General features: G+C 38.6%; 1 protein-coding gene across 1 annotated transcript in view; it reads right to left on the bottom strand.

Moving 5' to 3' along the window:
* Positions 1-4290: 4290 nt before the first annotated feature.
* btbd7 (BTB (POZ) domain containing 7) overlaps positions 4291-18404 on the bottom strand; it is a 54485-nt gene continuing 40371 nt past the window's right edge. Inside the window, exons 4-11 of the mRNA XM_084091890.1 lie at positions 15548-15756; positions 11965-12040; positions 10192-10352; positions 9200-9343; positions 8736-8925; positions 7974-8152; positions 6862-7269; positions 4291-5976 (exon numbers count right to left, since the gene is read on the bottom strand). Coding sequence (XP_083948016.1) covers positions 5320-5976; positions 6862-7269; positions 7974-8152; positions 8736-8925; positions 9200-9343; positions 10192-10352; positions 11965-12040; positions 15548-15756 — 2024 coding nt within the window. The 3' untranslated portion in view covers positions 4291-5319. The remainder of the gene's footprint in view (positions 5977-6861; positions 7270-7973; positions 8153-8735; positions 8926-9199; positions 9344-10191; positions 10353-11964; positions 12041-15547; positions 15757-18404) is intronic.

The raw sequence follows: 18404 nt of genomic DNA, 5'->3' as shown, positions 1-18404 counted from the left end.
TATAGATATAGATATAGATATATATATAGATGTCCTTATAAGGGCTTTTCACAGCTTGTTATCTTTCATGCTCGCGCAGAGCTTCCATTTCAACTAAAGCCAAACATTTAGTTCTCAAAACTAGTTAAAACACAATCAGGCCTAGACTACACGTGAACGTGTTTCGGACCTCTTGTACTCTGAAATTATTACAATTTCTAAATCAACTTTATATATATAGCTTGATAAATTACCTCCAGAAGTATGTGATTTTGCATAAGTGTGGCTTCAGTTGGTTCTAAGTTAAAACGTTAATGTCAGTATGAGATGAATTATGACTTCTGCATGAAAATGTTTGAATGCACAGTGTTAGTGAATGGAGACCCAGTGTTTTACCCTCCCATTTCCCACTAATGGCAAGGTGTTACTCACTGCTTATCAGGCAGTTCGAACGAATGAATAAAAATAAAAATAAAAAAAACACACACACAAGCATTATAACTCAAAACTATTTATTTCCAAGACATTAGTCACCTAATTGCAGAGTAAAGTTCATAACTACACCGGCCAAAGAAAAGAATAGAAAAATAGACACTTTCCACAACTCCACAAAAGAATGGTTTTTTTGTATGTGTGTGTGTGTGTATATATATATATATATATACACACACAAATATATGTACACACACACACACACACAAAAAGTCTCAAATAGATATCGCATGTTTTATATATATTTATAAAAACTTTACACTTTACATACAACAAAACACCATATTTCTGAGGCCTGTGATCAAAGGTACCAAAAATCTTGAAAAATATTTTTTTGAAGAAAAAAAGAAAGACAAAATAAACATTATGCACACTAAGCGTTGGCTACCGTATTACAAAGAGACGGTTTAACAGAGGTTTGTAGAAAGGGCTTGCATAAGACGAAAGGGGTGTGGAGGAAGCCCAGCCTCAGGCAGGGAAGGCACTAAATCGTCTCCATAAGAGAGATAGCACAAGAGAGAACCTGGAGATCTTGACTTGTAAGTCTTCAAACACAACTTCCCTTGCCCCTCGCACATCCAAAACACAAACCTTCGGTTCAGTTCAGCCTTGCGGCACTTTGGAGATAAATAACGCAACGCCATGCAAATATACTAAAAGGATTAGGAATGAATGTTTAAGAAAAATGACTCAGCTGTGAATCTAGAACTGAATAAACACACACTTCAGTCAAAAATAAATCAATAGAGCCAACAGAGGGCACTATTTCACAACAAGTGTTACACATCAAAATTTAGTGCAATGGGTACCTTCATCTGTTTTAGCTTTTATTCCTTGGTTTAAGATGGTCAACGAACCCAATCATTTTAGACAATGACAATTTGACGTCAAACAATGGCTAGTTTGAGTTCTACGACACAGACTAAACAATGATTCAAGCTTCTCATCTGGGAGCTCAAATGCATTTCCAATCCATTCTCTTAACAGTCTCTCAGGCAAGAAGCCCACAAACCAGACTGAACCCAAATGACAATAAATAGCATTTGTGATAGAAATGTATTAATTATGAGGTCAGTGTGCATCTCAAACGTGAAATAATACCTTCAACTGTGTGCATTGACTTTTGCAGCAATCAGAACCCACCCTCAAAATGATCTGATTGGTGTTTTATAACATGAAATAAATGACTTCTCAGCATCTTCAAAATGGCCTGAGTATAGCAGAGGCGAAGGTGATCTAAGGAGTTTTCCTAAGCTCCCCCTTAAGATTAAGGCATGGCTGGGTCTACACGGGACTAGATCGCTGGGAACGGCACTGACGTCAAGAAATAATGTTCTCCGCTGGCAGGAAAACCTCTGAGTAGCAGCAGTAGGCCTAAATATCCATCTGTCGATTTTGGGTCATGGTTGCGCACTAGAATGACATGACAAACCTCAGATCTCCTCTAGGCTGCCTCCAAGGGAAGCGCTGATGCCAATTACTCAATGCTTAGAGTTACAGGTAACAGTCACCTAAAAAATAGCAAACTAAAAATGCAACTGTTACATTTAAAAAACAATCAGATGACCCAATTCAAAATGGCATTGGTACAGAGGGATCAGTTCAAAAATACTGAGTTACAAACCAGAAACACTGAGGATTTAAATGACTGCACTTTTGACGAGAGCTTACGGCACATCAAAAGGAGAACATGCAAACTGCTGGTAAAACAATTCGCATGCCAGGTACATCGAATCGTTACTGTCATGATGACATGAAGCCTGGAGGATCTGCAAGGTAAAATGAAGACACCTGCTCTGTGAAACATGTATTTATTCTGAATAAAAGTGGTTAATAAATTGGTTCAACTCCTCCTCTTTTTGCTGCAGAATGAGGTCAGGGAAGGTAGGATTAAGTAGGCTGCGACGCATTGCATTTAGAGAGGATCATCAATTGCTTACTGAAAGCTGAAACTAGTGTATTATCAAGTTTGCTTGGAAAGGTTTAACCATGTGCATCAGTGACTGAAGATTTTCACGCATCCGATAAGCCTGGCGTAAAGAGAACTGTAGAACCACGTCCTTGACATTAAGAGGAGACGAGCAGCCTCCAACCAATCTCGGTCGACTTCAACTCTCTAAGGAGATCACTTGTACCCCAGCCAGGGTCTATGCTGGATCTATTTTCGGATCCGACCCTCTGAGGCTTTGCGGGATGGCAAACTGGAGCGCTCCCACTCAGGGTTCATGACTCTTTCAGGCTTGACTCAGAGGTGCACTGCAGTAGGAGTCCAGAAGGACCCATTTGTTGCACCAGCCGGCTAACATTTCTGAATAACTAAGAGTAGATGAACAATAACACAAGCTTACCGCCATAACACCTGATTGAGTTCATTATCATGCACAGTCCGCACTTTCTAAACAAAAATGAGCTGTTATGCTGAATCTAATAAAAAAGCGAGTGTGAAGAAAGGAGGAGAGGAACCTTAGAAATATGCTAGAAAGTGGAGGAAATTTGATTTCTGGCTGTTGGTTCTGGTCCCTCAGTGATAAATGTTCAAGGTGAGGCTCTAGAAGTCTAAATAAGTTGATAAGAATATAAAGAAGGAAAATCAAATTGACTGAAGTACATGTTGAGAGAACGTGGTCAGAGGTAGAAAGTCTCTCTGGCACAGAATACCTTACGTGATTTAAGATGGAGAACTGCGTTACCCAAGGTGAGGTCTTAAGGCCATAACTGCAGATACAGCAGTACTAACCAACCCTACATCAACTCTTAAGGCTATCTTTATAGGCCAAAATACCTGGGGAGGGATCAACAAAATCAATCTGTGATAAATGATCCTTCAATGGTCACAGTCATCAAAGAGTCTGTGTAACTAACATGAATCTCAAGCCGACAGTTTCAGTTCAGCTGACAAGGAGAGACAGAAACCTGGTAAATAAAATGCTTTCGAGATTCAACAAGCAACACAAACATCCTCCCCAACCCATCTTTGGTCTAACTGTGAGTTCTTAACAAAAATAAATAAAAATCGACCATCCAACCAAACCTCAAGCCTTTTACTAGAGTATAAAATGTTTGAGCACTTTTAACTGACAGTCTCAGTATTTCTCAGTACGTTTGTGCTTTCAACCAACAAAACACTTCTTGTGCTCCAATGAAAGCACTCAAAGTTAGGAACGTGGGATGGATATGACTGAGGATTGTTTGGATATTCAACAGAGGTCCCACCTGGTCTAATACAACCAGAGGTGCTTATATAATAATATTTGAGAGTATGTGTAAATACAGTACCATTACTTGTGGGGAAAGACTATTGTTAATTATATTGAAGGGATAGTTCACCCAAAAATGCTAATTCTGTCATCATTTACTTGTACACAACCTGTACGAGTTTCTGGCTTTCTGCAGAACACAAAATATATTTTGAAGAAAGTCTCAAGGCTTTTCGTTTGTTTGTTTTTTGTCCATACAGTAAAAGCCAATAGGGTCCAAAGTCATAAAGGTTTGGAACAACATGAATGGTGACAAATTACATTTTTGGGTGAACTAGCCTGCATATTTGTGTCAGTATGATAATCGAGAAATATTTTTATTGTAGGGAGAAGAGAGCAAAATGAGTATTTAAAATAAAGGCTGCCTATTGCACAGTTACTATAGAACACAGAATACAGGTATTTCAGATGTTAAAAAAAGCTTAAAATAAGTCACTTTTATAGATAGGGTGTGCAGCAGTGTTTGAGATATTGTTTGTTAAAGTGTTGTGTAACAAATCAAAAGTAAATGCTCTAAATCTTTGTGTACATGACACTTTCTAAGATTTCTCTTTTTTTTTTTGCAAAGCCTGTTCATGACATCATAATTATTGGTCGTCTGCTGACAGAACTAGCGCAGAAAAGCTAATGAACGTCTGCTGTCCCACCAAACTAGAGGACTGAGGATGTGGCGTGAGGTTGGTTTGATTGAGATTCCTGTACATTTCTGGAGGACGAGGCTGATAATGATCAACCCGCTTTTGCCATCTCTCAGGAATGCCAGTAACTGCAGCCTTGGAAAGAGAATCTGAATGCAAAAGAGAGTGCCAAATTTTTGTTTGAGAGGACAGATAGCTTTTAAAGTTAAATACACTAGAATGAATCTGCAGATCTGAGTTGTGAAACACGGTAAAACAAAGCTCCATTCACATTAAATGGTGCATCTGTGCCATTGTTATGCCTGATAAGTTGCCTCATAGGGGACAGGGGATTTCATTTGTTTTCCCTTTTATGTTCCATCTCGGCTCTTAAATTGCACAGGCTAATGTAAAAGCCGGCAAATGCAGCGGATTACACAAGCTATTACTGCCACTCTGTCCTCAAAAGGAGGAGGAGCCGTTTTTCAAGGACTAGACAAAGTAATGAGTTTGCAACTTATTGCCTTCATATTTTTAAAATTTACTCCTAAGGAACAAAATCTGTGCATCTAGATAAATATATATTTTCTCCAGTCATCCTAGTATGTTCAAGGAAATGAAAGTAAATAAAATATACTGTGATATCTGTACATTAATATGCAGCATGTGAGGAAAATATGAGAACCATAATGAATCAGACTAAACCAATTTTGACCTCTTTTCAGGGTGCACACAACCAAACCAAGCTCTCCTCACTCTATACTAGGTTTCAAACCTATCTGGAGCGGTTTAAGTGACATCTCCCTTTAGCATCTCCCATCAGAAAAGCAGCCACTCACGTAGCTTATGGGCGTTCATCACTTCAAGATACTGTTGTCCCTCGAAAGAATACAAAGTGCAGGACTGCTGGTGCCTCACCTGTTTGCTTACAAGTAGCAATTAAATTAGTCCTCAGTCTCTTTTTTAATCAGGGGTCAGAGAGCAGACTTCCTGTAGGGGTAGTCGGGTTTGTTGGGTGACCTGCGGTCTCGGGCCCCCAACCCTCCCTCGTCCCCAGTCCCTACATTCGCCCCTAAGCCCAGCCCAATTCCCTCTGGAGCAGGCCGGCGGCCTGTGGGCCATTCCTCATACTGTTCTGTGGAGGGGCCGAGGCCACAGGTGAGGTCCGTCTCATTTACGGGCCGTGACCTCTGCATGGCTTGCACAACGCCCCCTTGCGAGACAATTGCCAAGTCTAGTCTCTGTGGAGGCTGTTCCAGCACATCCAGGCGGAGGGATTCTGAAGCCTCTGAGTAGGACGGAGGCGGCGCCCCTCCGCCTGCCTGACGGCTGTGGATGTAGAGGTCTGGTCCACAGTAGGGAGGCACGTGGCGGCCCGGGAACTCGTAGAGATCTGGGAAGTCAGGCTGCGGGCCCTCGGGCTTGGGTTCGGCTGCATGCCGCTTGCGGGAGGAGTGCGGGTGACGGCTGGAGTAGCTGTGGGACATGGGAGGAGCGGTAGAAATGTGAGGGTGGGCTTCGTGACTCTCCACCTCCATAGAGACCTCCGGAAGTCGTCGTTCCTTTAGGCTCATTGCCGAAACACCCATGGCAATGTCTGGCATGAACTCGTTGATGACAGGCTCCATGTTCTGCAAGAATAAGTTAAAATACAACTGTTATCTCTAGGGAAGCATGATATAGCAGTATCATATTGGCTATCATCCATTATTATTATTATTATTATTATTATTATTATTATTATTTAATAGGGGTGTAACGATACCCTCATGTCACGATTCGATACATATCACGATACAATATTATTGTGATACTCCAAGAGATATGGTAAAAGGTTAACAAAAAACAGTTGATTAAAATGCTACATTTGATTTTACAATGTGGGTGTAAAATGAATAGGCTTGGACTTGGTGCTGGTAACCCAATGCACAGGGCCAATAGTGACACCAGAATAAAAATATTCATGATTCTGAAGCTGAAAACAGAATTATTTTTTTAGACAAATGTGCTTGCACTCTTTCAATGACTAGATATATTTAAAATAATTTTTGACTGGTAACATAAGACATTTGACATTATCAGGACACAAATATTCCCCCATTGCATTATCATCAACATTATATATAGTAGTTTAACGTAGTACTGACACTAAAACTCAACTTTCATGCACAGTAATTTTCATTTTATACACAATACATATTGTCACCATCTACGATACATATTGTTGCATTTTTGTATTGCAATATATTGTGACAATATATTACACCCCTATTATTTAATAATAATAATAATACATTTTATTTAATTTAATCTGTATGTCAATGTTGTATGTATAGATGCTAATTTTCCCATTTTTTACTTTTAGATTATTTAAAAACACTAATAATTTAATAACACTGTTAAATGTAATTTAAAATGTATATAAAATGTAAACAAAAATATATTTAAAAAATTGCAAAAAATTAAATGTATAAAATAGTAATAATAACAAAGAATAATATATTGGTATTAATCACCATTTGCTTGTCAGGATGAAGATTCCTTCCCCCCTGTGCGTTAGTGCAGTCTGGGGGCAGGGGCTTGGCTCCTGGTGGGTAGACTGGGCTGCCCATTTTTGTAGAGGTCTGCCTATGAAGGAGTGCATGATTGCAGGGGTAGGAGAAAGATCTGGAGGGAGGTTGGCTGGGGACCCGTGGTCTCCAGCCTGCTTTAAACTGCTGCTGACCATGGCCCGGGGTGGTCGGAGGATGGTAGGGTGGAGGAGGTGGGGGCAGAGGGGGGTGGAAGCCCACCAGAGCCTCCAGGTCAGTGAACATACTCTCCACAGCTGGTGTACTGTTGACCCGGCAGCGACCTGACTGGCGCAAGGCCAGGACGGGACTCTCGTCTCCAAAACGCTCCTCAGGAAAGAATTTGTGCGGATTCTAAAACACAGCACACATCAATGTAAGGGCATGTTTGTGCTAGACATGCTTCAAAAAATGAGAGTTAATAGGCTGTCTGGTATGCTGAAGAAGTTTTGATTCCTTCCAAGTGTTCCAACATAGGTTCACTGGTCACTTAATGGTGAGAATAACAAGACATCACAGTAGTTCAAGGGCTCAGAGCACTTCTAAACTAAGAGCACAGTAACTGGAGTAACATGCTTGTCAAAGCAACATGGAGTGATGCAGAACACACGAAGGCCCGGAAAATACTCTACGCAAGTACGTGAATGCAGTCTTCTTTAAGAAATTAATACTTCTATTAAAGAAGGATGCAATTTGAATTAATTTAGAATGATTTCTGAAGGATCATGTGACACTGAAGACTGGAGTAATGGTTGCTGAAAATTCAGCTTTGACATCAAAGAAATAAATTACATTTTAAAATATATCAAAATAGAAAACAGTTATTTAAATTTTAACAATATTTCACAATATTTTAGTATTGTGACATTTATATAGACGTTCACATCTGTGAATCTCTTTTTAAAATCCTTTTTTGTGAGTGCCCACAATCACTAGATAACAAAATTGTATTCATCAGAGGCTGGGGTAAAACTAACTGACATGAAAGTCAGAGTGAGATTCACAGTAGCCATAGCAACTTGTCAGTGCCTCCACTCAAACAGGATGTGCTGGGTTACCTGTAGGAGTTCTGCAGCCCCGTCAGGTAGGCCAAACTCTCGGAGCACACGGATCTGCAGCTCGTAACTGACTGTGGCGCCCTCACCACAGTTCAGAGCATACGCTCGCTGCACCTGGTCTGTGTGACGCAGCTCCTGCAGCCTACGGATCATTTCCTTCACTACTGCCAACCTGGGCACTGAAAGACAGGGTGAGAAAAGGAAAACACATGACTTAAGTTAGAATAAATCTGTAAATACAGATGAATAAGTGCATCAATTAATAATATTGCATACCAGGTCATAAATAGAGATTTATAAAAGATGGGTATATTGACAACAAAAAGTTTTTTTTTAAAATTGGTGTTGAATTTTGTTTTATATAACACCCACAGCATCACAAAGCTTGCCAACATACAAGGCCAATGTTCCCACTCACATTATACATATATATATATATATATATATATATATATATAAACACTGAATTGCTTCTTGAAAACAAACTGCAAAATTAACATGAGAAATCAATGTGTCATGGTTTGGATTTATGGGAGTCACAACTACATCTAGATTAGGACAATATAGTTGGCCTCTGTGAAATATCTCTCTAAAATGACTTTAGTGTTAATTGAAAATTTAAATTGTGGTGTTAGTGAGTGATTAATTTTATCAAGTATAAACGAGTATTATAGATATACAGTAGACATAATGATGGGACTGAAATTGTAGATTGGCTAAAACAATGCATCATTACAAGGCATGAATGAGCGCTTAACCCACCTGGTATCTCATTAGCAACCACAGACGGCGGAGCTGTCTGGCTGCCAGCCATTTGCTGGTGGTTGATCATGTGACAGCACTGAGGGACGGCATTGTTCACCATGTAGAGTGTGTCGGGTACATTGGACATACGAACCATGCGCAGCCTAACCAGATCGGTCTGCTCAACCATCATCTCCTCCAGAACCGCCTGGAGGAACACGCATACACAAAGTTTGATGCAAGTCATATAATGAAATGGGTAACTAACTAAGGTTATTCTATAAACCAAGTGCCTTTTCAAAATGATTTGATTTTAAGTACAGTCTATAAGACTTTAATATATATAATTAAAGAATTAGTGAATAGTTCAATTGTATATTTCTTTCCTCTTTTTTCAATAACTTTTCCCATGTCTTCATCTGTTCATTTTAATGTAGCAGTTAAATATTCTGCTGTATGCGAGGTGAGAAAGTATATCCTACCTTGGCCTCCTCCACATAAGGAGAGAAGAGCCGTGGGCGGACATAAATGCCAGCACTCTTCTGCCGGAGCCAGGCGTTGGCTTTGCCTCCCTCTGCTGTGGGCAGCATGTCAGAGGGAGGGGTGCTGATCAGACCCCTCTTCATCTGTTAAAGGCAGAGGAAATGTCTTTACCGATACGTGACGAGAGCAGTCAAGAAGAGCAATGGTGTATATGTTTTCTTTATTACAGAATAGTACTGAGAATCAGAATATATACTCATTCATACATCCATCAATATTGACATTTTTATCATTTTTATTCAGAGTGTGCTTTTATTCATTTGGCTTGTAGTGTCATGAAAAATTTCTTATGGAAGATGATGGGTGGTTTCCCCATCATCCTGATTTATATAACACACGTTTTAAAAGGACAAACTATCATTCAAAAGTTCGGGGTGTGTAATTTGTTTTATGGTTTTGAAAGAAGTCTCTTATACTCTTATACCAAGGCTGTGTTTATTTTATCAAACATATGGTAAAACAGTTATATTGTTATTTATGTTATATATAGTTATATTGTTACAATTTAAATTAACCATTTTTATTTTAATATGTGTAAAATGTTTATTCCTGTGACAGCAAAGGTCAATTTTCAGCAGTCATTACTCCAGTCTTCAGTGTCACATGATCCTTCGGAAATCATTCTGATATGATGATTTGATGCTCAAGAAACATTCCTTATCATCAATGTTGAAAACAGTTGTGCTGCTTAATATTTTTTATCAGGATTCTTTGATGAATAGAAAGTTCAGTTTCTCAGGGACAGGGGCTCAAAATGTAAAAAAGGGGCATCTATCACTAGTACAGAGTAATTTCATTATAACAATAACAACAGTACTTATATTGGATGGATGGATGGATGGATGGATGGAATTTTGTGTTTAAATCTAGTGTGACAGCCCCTTAATGTGCCTGTTTAAGCTGTACAAACCAATGACACAAACACACTTACAGTGTCAGAGAGGACCTCACTGTTGGTGGGTAATATGTGCTCAGTTCGGACGAAAGGCAGCAGCGGAGAGAGAATCTCTTTAAGCTCTTCCAGGTCCAGATCCCTTCTTTTCACACCACGTTTATTCACACTATGTGCAGTGCCACTTAACAGGTTAGGCTCTGGGGAACACACAGAAACATACACAGTCACACACAAATATTTAAGTTGGAGGAAAAGGTGGCCCAACTTTTCTAGCCCACAATATAGATTAGACAATGATGGGTGGGAGGGTGTGCACTTCCAGAGGATTAACGGTATCACTATGCAGCTCCACTGGCTGCTGCTGTGCCCTTGAGCGAGGAATTAAAGCTCCTCTGTTCAAGGGATGCTGCACTGCAATGGACCCTGAATTACTATCTACACCAAATTAGGATCGTGTATAAAGACTGTTAATGACAAAATGAAGGTGTATTGTTGCATTGCTGTTTCCCTTTAGAATGTGTTCTGGGGGAAAAGCAATCAAAGATCGTGTTGATGGTTTGGCACCAGCTATAAACATTTAAGACAGTGTTAGTCTGGGTATATTTGATTCTGGTGGGTACACAGAGCAAATGCAGACCCAGGTCTGGAGCTGCCAGCCATATGCTACGCTTCTGTACTGCAGAGCACTTGGCCTGATTTCTCAGTGTTGAGCCAGTCAGAGTCATTACTAGACATTAGGAGGATTGGGGAATAAATCATTAGACTGGCATAGTTTAGACCACCATCTATGGCAAGAGGTGAAAACGGACAAACTCAGCAGCACAGAAAAAAGTTTGGGCCAGAGAAAAGTGTGTGTGTGTGTATGGAGTAGATAGGGATTAAAGGAAAAGTCAGGATTAAAATTTTTGCCTGAACATTACTTTCATTCCAAACCTGTATGGACTTGCTTTCATCCAAGGAACACATAAGTAGTTTAGCAGAATGTCCAAGCTGCTTTTTTTTTTTTTTTTCATACAACAACTGTAGGCTTTCAAGCTCCGGATATCACCATAAAAGTAATCAATAACTTGTACACAACACTTCAAGTCATACTGACCACATTCATGATATTTTTATCTTTTCAGTATGACAGACATGGTCACTATGAACACATGGAATGAGCCATGTAATAATTATTGTAATGAAATATACAGTAGCATTCAAAAGTTTGGGGATAGGAAGGTTTTTTTATTTTTATTTTTTTAATTAAGAAATGAATATTTCTATTCAGGAAGATCAAATTTGCAATTGATCAAAAGTGACAGTAAAGACATTTACAATTTTACAAAAGATTAGAAATGTTCTGCAATATTATAAATGTCTTAGTCATTTTTTTTTCCCAAATAAATGATGTTCTGACTAAATGTATCATTGTTTCTACAAACATATTAATTTTAAGTTTCAAACACTGATAATTAGAATGTTTCTTGAGGACCAATTCAGCATATTAGAATGATTTCTGAAGGATCATGTGACACTGAAGACTGGACTAATGATGCTGAAAATTCAGCTTTGCCATCACAGGAATAAATTACATTTTAAAATATATTAAAATAGAAAGCAATATTGCACTTGATGAGCATAAGAAGAGACTTTCAAAGGCATTTTAAAAATTCTTACTGACCCCAAAATTTTGAACGACAGTATATAAATACTTTTGTGTTATACAAAAAAACAAAACAACATATAAGGTTTGATATGAAGGTGAGGAAAAAGATGACAGATTATTCCTTTAATGTGTATCTAGTGACAAATATCTGTGTGTGATACCTCTATCGGCCATCCTCTTGATGAGCTGGTGTTCGCCCCACTTCACAACATACTTGAGGATGTCCTGTTCACTGGCCTGTGAAGAGGGGAGAAGAACAGTATAAGTTTGTTACTGAATTTAGCCAGGGCTGCAAGGCTGAAGGAAACTGGTGTATGCAAGCTTAAAGGGCATATTGCAGGTTTTATTTTTTTCAAAATTAATATATAACCTTGTATGAAAAAATTAATGCAGGATTTTAAATGGTTTTGCAAGACATAAGGGCACAAATTTAGTAGAAACCGTGACAGTTTCCTTGACCGCGTTGAAAAAGCATTTTTACGCATATTAAAAAAGCATATTACGTCATGAGAGGGAGTTGTTTGCTGGGCTCTGTGTTTGCTCAGTGCAGAGTAGGTTGGTATTCAGTAGGAGCGGTCATGATTCAGTGCGTTTTGGTAGTTATTGTTTTTAAATTTTCCATCGTCATGGTAAATTATTGTGAATTATAGCCTGTCAGGACATCGAGTCCACAGGTTTCTGAACAACAACAAAAAAGGACGGTGCTATCTTCCGTGCCTGGGTGCGTTTTGTGCAGGTGAAGAGACGGGACTTCACTTCTGCATCTAAAACGCGGTAATGTGTAGCATTCACTTTAGACCGGATGAGTATAATCCTGGCGATATGATGGAGTTCAACATGGGATGCCGAAGCAAGAACCAAGTGAGACTCTGGACTGGTGCGGTTCCTTCGGTGCACACTGTCACAGCACCTTCATCGGGTCCGCCCGGTCCGTAGTCAGCATGTGGTTCGACCGCCGGAGGAAACATGATGGTCACGGATTTGTCAAAGATCACTTAATGTACATCTGTTTTACAAAATGGCGTTTGTCAGATGCAGAAGTAAAATTCTCACAAAAAACAGCCTTAATAGCATTTTATAAGCATAAATTTACATTATTTTCCTATATATTGACATTGACTGGGTACTGACAATATACTAACATAACCTGCAATATGCCCTTTAAAGATGGCACATTTAATACAACAGAACAATCTCTAAAAACAGGATATATAAAACCAATGAATATCATAGCAGCAAGTCCTGCAGGTGCCAGTGAAACATGAGCAAAATGATTTTGCTATCTTATCTCTTACTGGGAATATTGCACAGCCAAAATCTCATTTCATTCATCGACAGAAGCCGTTCCAGGTTTAATGGACATTGGTTATCCCTCAAACTAAATTACATTTTTTACAAACTAAATTTTACCTTTCCTTACACTTTTTCCTAAATTTAATTTTTTGGGCTTTTTGCCTTTTTTATGGTACAAGAGAATGCAGACAGGAAATTTGGGGGCGAGGGAGAGAAAGGGGGAACGGGATTAGGACATGACCCAGGGTGGACTCACTTAAAAGAAAGATTCACCCAAAAATGAAAATTTGCTGTTAATTTCCTCACCCTCAGGCCATCCAAGATGTGGGTGTAATTTTTTCTTCAGTAGAACAGTAAAGAAGATTTTTAACTGAAACCGTGGTCCTTGGTGATTCATATAATGCAACTCAATGGCTACAACTTTGAGAATCAAAAAACCATATACGAAACAAAATGAGTACCTGTGGCTCCTGACAATATATTGAGGACTTATGAAGTGAAACGATTGGTCTTGTGCAAGAAACTCAACATTATTTCCTATAATCCACAGCCTCAGCAAACAGTCCGGAGCGCATTCATGGCAGTCTGGAGCGTGAGCTTCCTGTCGCATAATGACGTATGCACAGCAGCTCAAACACTGGGAATCTGTGAAAAGTCAATCTTCCCGATTGAGATCATGCAAGCGAATGAAATCTTATTTTTTTATATAGGTTGTGGCTTCCAGGATAAGCAAATAAGTACCACTTTGATGAACAATACAACACATGCATCTTCCCTCTCTGTTGTAAACAAACAGCTTCAGCTCACGTCTGAGTTTGCTCCCGCGCAAATGTCATTATGCGACAGGGAGCTTGTGGTTCAGAGTTCAGACTGCCATGAACACGCTCATGACCTTTTGCCGAGGCTGTGTATTACAGGTAATAATGTTGTAAATAGTGTTCAGTTTCTTGCACAGACCAATCGATTTGCTTTATAAGACCTCAATATATGGCCAGGAGACATGGGTATTAATTTTGTTTTGCCTGTTTATGGTTTTTTGACTTTCAAAGTGACGGTATCCATTGACTTGCATTATATGAATCACCAAGGACCACAGCTTCAGTTAAAATCTACTGTTCTACTGAAGAAAGAAAATGACACCTACATCTTGAATGGCCTGAGGGTGAGGAAATTAACAGCAAATTTTTATTTTTGGGTGAACTATCGATTTAGCCCTTGATCTCTGTGTACCAACAACTCTTATATATCTTGGTCAAGCCCACATAACTTTTCAAAAATCAATTTGATTTAGATTGATTCACAAATGAATCATTCAGACCGATTTGTTAACTAACTGAAAATATCACTAAAGTTTTACTCTACTAAAGCTCTAGACAATAGCAATTTCTAGCTAATGAAATAATGTAAAATTTAGCATAACTACAAACATTGTACATTCATTAGACATTACAATGACTTAAGATTTCATTAACTTCAATCTCATTTCCAGACCTGTAAAAAAAAAAAAGAAAAGAAAAAGCTGATATTTTAAAATTCACTGATATTTACAGGTCTTCCATGATCATGACAATGAATCAATCAGTTAATCCCCCTTTTTTGAGGGATAGTATATCTATCAAACCAACACAAATTCTCAGTCACTAGAGGGATTAGATCATTTCAACAGGCTTGACCCGGGGTAGAGTAAGTAAAGACTTGTAAACGTTGAAGAGCTAGCACACATGAGTGTGAAGGCGCTAACAGACTTCTGTGAGCCAGGCCAAATCCCAGATGGGGTTACAGCTCTCTATATAAGCTCACTGAGGAGACGTAAGGGGGTCATCTGATACAGTTAACTAATTTGTCCAAAAACAAAAGCAGGTGACCTTCAAGAGAAGGGAGCCCTGATCAACAGAGATCGATAAACAGACTGATACTAACACTCTGCTGTCTGAAATAGATAGGCCTTAAGCCCTGCATTGATTTGTGGACTGAAATAAACACAATTTTCCCAATAGTGCAATATAATGCAGTGCAGTTACCCTGAATTACCCCTGTATGTTTCCAGAGAGAAAATAAGCTTGACCTTGTCGTAAAAGCACAAAAATCACATGTAAGAGACCTTGTAGTGAAGTTCTTTGTAAGATTAAGCTAAACATTTTTATTTAATTCAATCGGACCAACATTTACCAACCTTTTTTTAACAACCCATATCCCATTAAAAAAAGCACCATTTTTTTTTTGCAAACTTGAATATATTTTGTCAAGAACAAGTCTGAGGATCCAATAATATGTCCTGTGTGAACAACCCCTTATTCTTCATGTTTCAGTTAACAAAATAAAAATTTTCACTTATAAAGACTGATTATTTGAAACAAAATCAGCTCCCCTAAATTGGGAAATCATGAACTGGACAATCTTGCACTGGGAAATCTGAAAAGAACTCGGGGTGAATTGGTGTACGGTCATCACCTGCAGATAATCAGACTGAATGGCCGCCAGCAGGTGCTCCTTGCTTAGCTCGTAGAGGACATCGGACGTCATGACCTGGCTGAACTCCTCACACAGGAAGTGCATGGCCTGCCGATGAACCCATTTGGAGCCATAGGGCTGTGAGCTCCACTTCAGGATGGCCACCACAGAGTCTAGCGAGATGCTGTCTGCCACAATGTCTTCACAGCCTAAGACGAATAAACAAAGACATTGCATTTTATTTAGGTATAAGCAGAGCTTCAGCTGCTCTTAAACATACAAATCTGTGTCCAAACGTAGTTAATCAAGATTTTAAAATAAAAATGGGTGATCGAGATGCTCTCAGAATAGGGCTGCCCTCTATCCATTTTACCCATTGCTGAAATAATTCTCATCACCGCGACTGTAATATAACAATTAAAATGGTAAAACTGAGTCCATAAATACACCAAGAATATATTCTATAACAATATATGCAGATGTGTTTAAAATATTAATGAAAATGTATGCATTTAAATGTCACAGAGGGAACCGATGAATAATTTACCCAATTATTCACAACTAAAACACTCCTTTATGGTGCTTCAAACTGTGCCTTGAATTACTGATTTGATCTGTTTTGTCTCTTCATTTCAATTCATTCAGTCTCCTTTTCCAGTCAAAGACCGAATGTCAAAGGAGAGGCATTCAGTTCAGTTTAATCAGTAAATGCCACCGTTTTTTTTTTTTTTTTTTTTTTTTTTTTGCTGTGCTTGATACAAAGACCCCTGGAGCAGTGGAGAATTTCAACTCCAATGCAATCCAAGCCAAGCATCTCTAGAGAGCAAGCTTGGTTTTCCCTTTCTAACAGGAATTATGATAAATTCAGTTCCAACAACAGTTTGTGTATAAAATTGTAAAGATGTGTTGTATCGTATCTGACGCAACACATTAATCAAAAGTAACAGTAAAGACTATTTCAAATAAATGCTGGTCTTTTGAACTTTCAATTTATCAAAGACTCCTGGGGAAAAATCTGAAATCCTGGTTTCCACAAAAATATTAAGCAGCAACTATTTTCAATATTGATAATAAGAAAAAGTCTCTTGAGCACCAAATCGACATATTGGAATGATTTCTGAAGGATCATGTGACACTGAAGACTGGAGTAATGACAGCTGAAAATTCAGCTTTGACATCACAGAAATAAATTAAAATTAGAATATATTTAAATGGGAAAAAGTTAATTTAAATTGTAATAGTATTTCACAATATTAGTTTTTACTGTATTTTTTTAATCAAATAAATATAGCCTTGGTGAGCAAAAACTCCGAATGCAAGTGTATAGGTGACATTTTCTAAATTAATAAGTGTTAATGATTTTTGGAAGAGTTTTGGTGAAAGGTAAGCTTATCAGTAAATAACTTCCATTTTTTAACTAATTTCCTCACACATCGTATTTGGAGCTTGGCAGTATAAATCATTATACATCTTTAAATGGTATGGAAAAGAGCAGCTCAGATAATAAATGCTAATAATGCTCTGCCTAATAATAACATGGTGATGGAATGAGGCGAGTAAATGACAACATTTTCATTATTGGGTGAACTACTCTAAGTGTTCAGGCACACTGTGCTGATCAGTACCATTAAATATTCAACTGGATGGCAGCCTGCGTCAGAGCAGACGCCTCTCTCAAAGCTCTGGAGACAATTACATTTTCGAACTACATATTTTGTAAGTAAATAAGCAGTTTTTCCAAGACTCTCCTTGCAAACACTCATATGATGTTTAGGAAGACAAATAAAAGACAACAAGCATTTGTAGTCTTATGCCATAACACCTGACCGGTTGAAAACCACAACTTGTACCTTGTGTCTCCAAATATATGATTCTTTTTTTAAACATTTTGAAATGTCTTTTGTACCCCCACATTTCATCTTGCATAGCCAGACCTTTGCCTAACAACATAAGGTGTCGGCTCTGTAGCCACTGCAATTGGCCAAGGAACGGCCACTAATTCAAGAGGCCATCTGATAGAGATGTGAAGTGACCAATCACAGTTTTGTTTTGATCAACGCCCTGTTAAGGGGCAGGTACATGTTGCTACAATAACAGACCAAAATGGGATCACTTGGGAATCCAAAGATTTCTTGGCCAAGCTTGGAAAATAATACTTTTTCCGTATGCCATCGTTAAACATGCAAACATCTACTTTAAATTCAACTAAATTTAAACAAAACACTTGATGTCTTAAAATTTCTATGCCAAAAATTTGTAAACGAACATAAACAGAGACTAGTGTTGGTTTGACAAATATACTATGCCTAAAAAAAGGAGGATTAACTGATTGATTCAGCCTGCAAAGTGCTAAGGCGTATTGTTTAGGTGTCTGAAACCTAATGACAATGTCTTCTCTTTTGTGATGGGCACCACATAGCCTGAGGATGGCGGCTCACACGTCTCCAGCCTGGAGCACACGAAAGATTAAGAGTAGCACTGCATCTGTTCCACTGCATGGCAAGAAACCATTTAGCATGCAGCAGCAAAGCAGTGCAGAGTATTCCCTCATAAACCCGTCCCAGTTCATTATAATCTCTGCTCACAGAGCCATAAACTTGTCATTTGCCAAAAACAGTATCATATTAGCCTCTAGGGGGGATGTCACCCAGCATCCAAAAATCTCATCATTCTTTATTGACTTTGTGATCAATGTGTAGATTGTTCACGTTGGACATGAACACAAAGCAACAAATCAATGCGAGTTAATGAAAGTTAATGATTAGGTCCGAGTCAAATACAAACCACAAGAATGATTGCAGAACTTACACCAAGGTGTTAATAATTATTCAAACATGAGATGAGTGTCCTAAATTGA

This window comes from Abramis brama, assembly GCF_963993115.1.
Source record: "Abramis brama genome assembly, chromosome: 18".
NCBI classification, from domain to species: Eukaryota; Metazoa; Chordata; class Actinopteri; order Cypriniformes; family Leuciscidae; genus Abramis; species Abramis brama.
This window is presented reverse-complemented; position numbering and strand designations above follow the sequence as displayed.